Raw genomic sequence first — 4,558 nt, 5'->3', positions numbered from 1 at the left:
AGCTTGTTTAGACAGTTAAAAAAAACTGTGGGGCAAATCTGGGTCCTCCAGAGTGGGATCAGACACCAGCAGTAGCTTTGCATGGTTTAACTCAGCGGCTTCCTTGTTCCATGTGAATCAGAAAGACAATTAGGGGCTTATTAGGCACTGGAGGGAGAGGCGTACCTCTAAGAATTGGTGGGAGCAGGAGCGAACCCTCGCCAACCGCAGCCGAAGCCTCTACGACATCTCCAGCCGAGAACAGTCCTGGCCACTGTCTCACCTAATTACGCTCGCCAGAGCGTTCTTTGTTTGCCGTTCAGCATGCCTGTCTGATTCCCTTTTCTCCCTGACCGTTTGCGCCAATGTCCCTGGAAGTGTGCTAATTAGAGAAGAAATGGCCCTAGTAATTATGTCAACTCTTGTTAACAGGGATGACAATGAGCAATATTATTTTTACGCAATGTTTTGTGCTGGAGGCCTTCAAAACTTCCAATTCCCATTAAATAGAAAAAATGGCTTTGCACTGGTGTGGAAGCACTCTCATGTCAAAGCCTTTTACATGTCTGGAGCAAAAGAGGGACGTTAATGGAGCAGTCGATGGAGTGGCACAGGCATGAAGTTATTGCCCTAATTAAAAGTTTGAATGCTACTTCATGAACTCGCTCATTGTTTCATGGAAGCTACTTTTAGGAAACGTCACCGGACGGCCAATAGGCAGCAAAGCTGGTCTAGCTGATGCCAAAAGCGTCTTTAAATGTAGACAAGAGCACAACCAATTGTATTTTATTTAAACACAGTATTTTTATTAAAACAATTGAAGTTGTATTAAACTGTAGAGAGAAAAATAAATACATTTATGAACATTTATTGAAAAGCACACCACTATCCTAGCCTTTCTACTCAGCACCTGTCATTGCGAATGTATATACAAAAACAATGTGGTGTTATGATGTTTTGACCCCAAATCAGTCGAATATTAGTGACAGCGTTTAAAATTTAGCGTATCATGCTACTCTTTTCTGCCTTACAAGCTCACGATCAACTGGTAGCTGACCCGAAAGGTCAACCGTCACCATCTGGGTCTTCACTTTTTGGGTCTCTCCAAGATGTTCAGGAATTTCCCTCTCGTCATTTCTCGAGCTGGAAAAGGAAATTAAAAGTTCAGTAAGTTATAGTAATATCAGAAACAGTTTTCAAACCTTACCAGACACAGATTAAATGCAGTTTCATGCAAGCTTGCTGTATAAAAGAATAGAAAAAAAAAAAAAAAAAAATCATACTGACCCCACAACAGAAAATATATTTAAAATGTATATTAGCATGTATGTATATATGTGTATATATATATATATATATATATATATATATATATATATATATATATATATATATATATATATATAAATGTATATAGGTTTGGGATCAGTAAGTCTCTTATGCTCATCAAGACTGCATTTATTTGATCAAAAATACAGAAAAAAACAATAATACTGCAAAATGTTATTACAATATAAAATAATGTTTTTTATTTCAACATACTTTAAAATATAATTTATTCCTGTGATGCAAAGCTGAATTTTCCTCAGCTGTTGTTACTCATGAAAAACAACGTTCTTCTGTTTTAATATACATTAAAAATCTAATTTATTTCTGTGATCAAAGCTGAATTTTTTAGCATCATTACTTCAGTATTCAGTGTCACACGATCCTTCAGAAATCATTCTAATATGCTGATTTATTATCAGTGCTGGAAACAGTTGCTTAATATGTTTTTGAAACCAGTGATACTTTTTTCAGGATACTTTGATGAATAACAAGTTAAAAAGAACAGTATTTATTCAAAATATAAATATTTTCTAACAACGTAAATCTATGCTATTCTTTTTTATTAATTTAACACATTCTTGGTGAATAAAAGTATACATTTCTTTCAAAAAACAAAGAATAACAATGTACTGACCCCAAACTTTTAAACCGTAGTGTATATTGTTAGAAAAGATTTCTATTTTAAATAAATGCTGTTTTTTTATTTTATGCATCAACGAATCCTGAAAAAAAGTATCACAGGTTCCAAAAAATTATTAAGCAACTGTTTCCAGCACTAATAATAAATCGGCATATTAGAATGATTTCTGAAAGATCATGTGACACTGAATACTGGAGTAATGATGCTGAAAGATTTAGCTTGGGTCACAGAAATAAATTTGATTTTTAATGTATATTAAAATAAAAGAAGGTTGTTTTACATCATAATAATATTTCACAATTTCTTTTTTTTAAGTTACATTCCATGGCATATTTTAATCAGGGAATGTGTGAAGTAAATATAATACACATCATTAAAGTTGTTCTAATGAACTCATTTTTTCATCTTCATTTTCAAAGCTTCATCTACATAATCTCCAGCACACTCCTGTGCGTTTAGAAATGGAGGTGTAACAGCTATGACCTCTTCTGTGGTCAGGCTGACACAAGCACTGATGAGCTGCTGGTTGTGTTTTTCAGGCGGGAAGTGATGGGTGTGAGGGACAGGGTAAGCCACGGTGTTGGGCGGCAGCTAATGAAATAATGTGGAGGATTGTAATTTAGATGAGCTGCCCTGTGTGGCATCTTAATGGCAGGCACGAGTGTCAGTGGATTCACCTTCAGCTGTCTATCACTGGATTGAACATGATGCTACCTGGATTCAGATCGTTTAATAAGGTTTATATCGTCTCTTTAAATATTTTGTTCAAATACTAAAAACACTGGATTTTAAAAGTCAATGAGCAATGACCATCTTATGCTCACCAAGGCTCTATTTAATCAGTTAAAAATGGTAAAAGCTGAAATACTGTGAAATATTATTACAATTTAAAACAATTCAATTTTAAAATGTAATTTATTCCTATGATGTAAGAGGTGAATTGCTGATTTGCAACCCAATAAATATTTATAACTATTATCAATGTTCAAAAACAGTTGCTCTGCTTAATTTTTTGAATGGAAAGCATGATACATTTTTGAGGATTTTTCTTTTATGAATAGACAGTTCAAAAGAACAGCATTTCTTTGAAATTTAAATCTTTTTTAAGTTTATAAATTTCATTTTAAGTTTATAAATTTCATTTCACTATGGAAGCTTGTTTCTTCCACTGAATAAAAAAAGGTTATTGCAACTTTTTATCTCACAATTTCTGACTTTTTTTCTCAATTGTGAGATATAAACTTGGAATTGCAAGTTCTAAAGTCAGAATTGCAAGACATAAACTCAATTCTGACTTTATAACTTGCAGTTTTATCCATAGTTTATATATAAACTCACAATAGTCACTTTTTTCATATAACAGAGTTATTAAGTCAGAATTGTGACATATAAACTCACAATTTTGAGAACATATGTGACCCTGGACCACAAAACCAGTCATAAGGTTAAATTTGACAAAACTGAGAATTATACATCATATGGAAGCTCAATAAATAAGCTTTCTATTGATGTATGGTTTGTTAGGATCGGACAATATTTGACTGAGATACATCTATTTGAAATCAGAAATCTGAGGATGCAAAAAAATCAAAAAGACTGAGAAAATCACCTTTAAAGTTGTCCAAATTAGGTTCTTAACAATGCATATTACAAATCAAAAATTACATTTTGATATGTTTACAGTAGGAATTTTACAAAAAATCTTCATGGAACATGAACTTTACTTAATTTCTCAATGATTTTTGGCATAAAAGAAAAATCAAAAATTTTGACCCATGCAATGTATTTTTGGCTATTGCTACAAACAAACCCCAGCGACTTAAGACTGGTTTTGTGGTCCAGGGTCACATATCAGTCTTTTTCCCCTCAACTACTACTTCATAACCCGCAATTGTGAGTTTATATCTCACAATTCAGAGAAAAAGTCAGAATTGTTAAAAAAAAAAATCACAATTGCGAGATTTAAACTGGCTTTTGCAAACAAAAAAGAAAAAAAGAATTGAGTTTTAATTCTGACTTTATTTCTTGCAATTGTGAGTTTATATCTCACACTTGCAGGTTTATATCTTTCAATTTTGAGAAAAAGATAAAAAGTCACAATAGCTTTTTTTATTCAGTGGCAGAAACAGGCTTTCTATACATTATGGTCACCTTTTAATGCAATTTAATGCAAGCTTAAAGCATAAATGTTGCTTTCAGTAAATAAAATTATTAGACTTAATATTTTAATATTCTTTTTAACTCACTTTATATTGATGTCACATACTTTGAATGTAACATGGTGTGTATTATAACTACTGTTAAAACAATCTTAACTAACAAGCAGAACAAGCACACAAAAATGCAATAACAAAATTACCCATTTTCTTTTTATGCCAAAAATCATCATTAAGCAAAGATCATGTTCCATTTAGATATTTTGTAAATTTCCTAGCATAAATATTTTAAATTAAATTTTGCGAAGAACTTCATATGGACAACTTTAAAGGCGATTTTCTCAATATTTTGAATTTTTTGCAACTTCAGATTGCAGGTTTTCAAATTGGCGCATCTCAGCCAAATATTGTCCTATCTTAACAAACCATACATCAATGGAAAGTTTATTTATTA

The 4,558-nt window shown here is 32.2% G+C and overlaps 1 protein-coding gene across 1 annotated transcript in view; it reads right to left on the bottom strand.

Annotated features, from left to right (window-relative positions):
- Nucleotides 1–786: 786 nt before the first annotated feature.
- lin52 (lin-52 DREAM MuvB core complex component) overlaps nt 787–4,558 on the bottom strand; it is a 16,622-nt gene continuing 12,850 nt past the window's right edge. The window contains exon 6 of the mRNA XM_073827512.1: nt 787–1,122. Within this exon, the coding sequence (XP_073683613.1) occupies nt 1,067–1,122 (56 nt within the window). The 3' untranslated portion in view covers nt 787–1,066. The remainder of the gene's footprint in view (nt 1,123–4,558) is intronic.

This window comes from Garra rufa, chromosome 21 (genome assembly GCF_049309525.1).
Source record: "Garra rufa chromosome 21, GarRuf1.0, whole genome shotgun sequence".
In the NCBI taxonomy this organism is placed as follows: Eukaryota; Metazoa; Chordata; class Actinopteri; order Cypriniformes; family Cyprinidae; genus Garra; species Garra rufa.
Note: the sequence above shows the minus strand (reverse complement) of the source record. Positions and strands in the feature narration are given on the sequence as shown.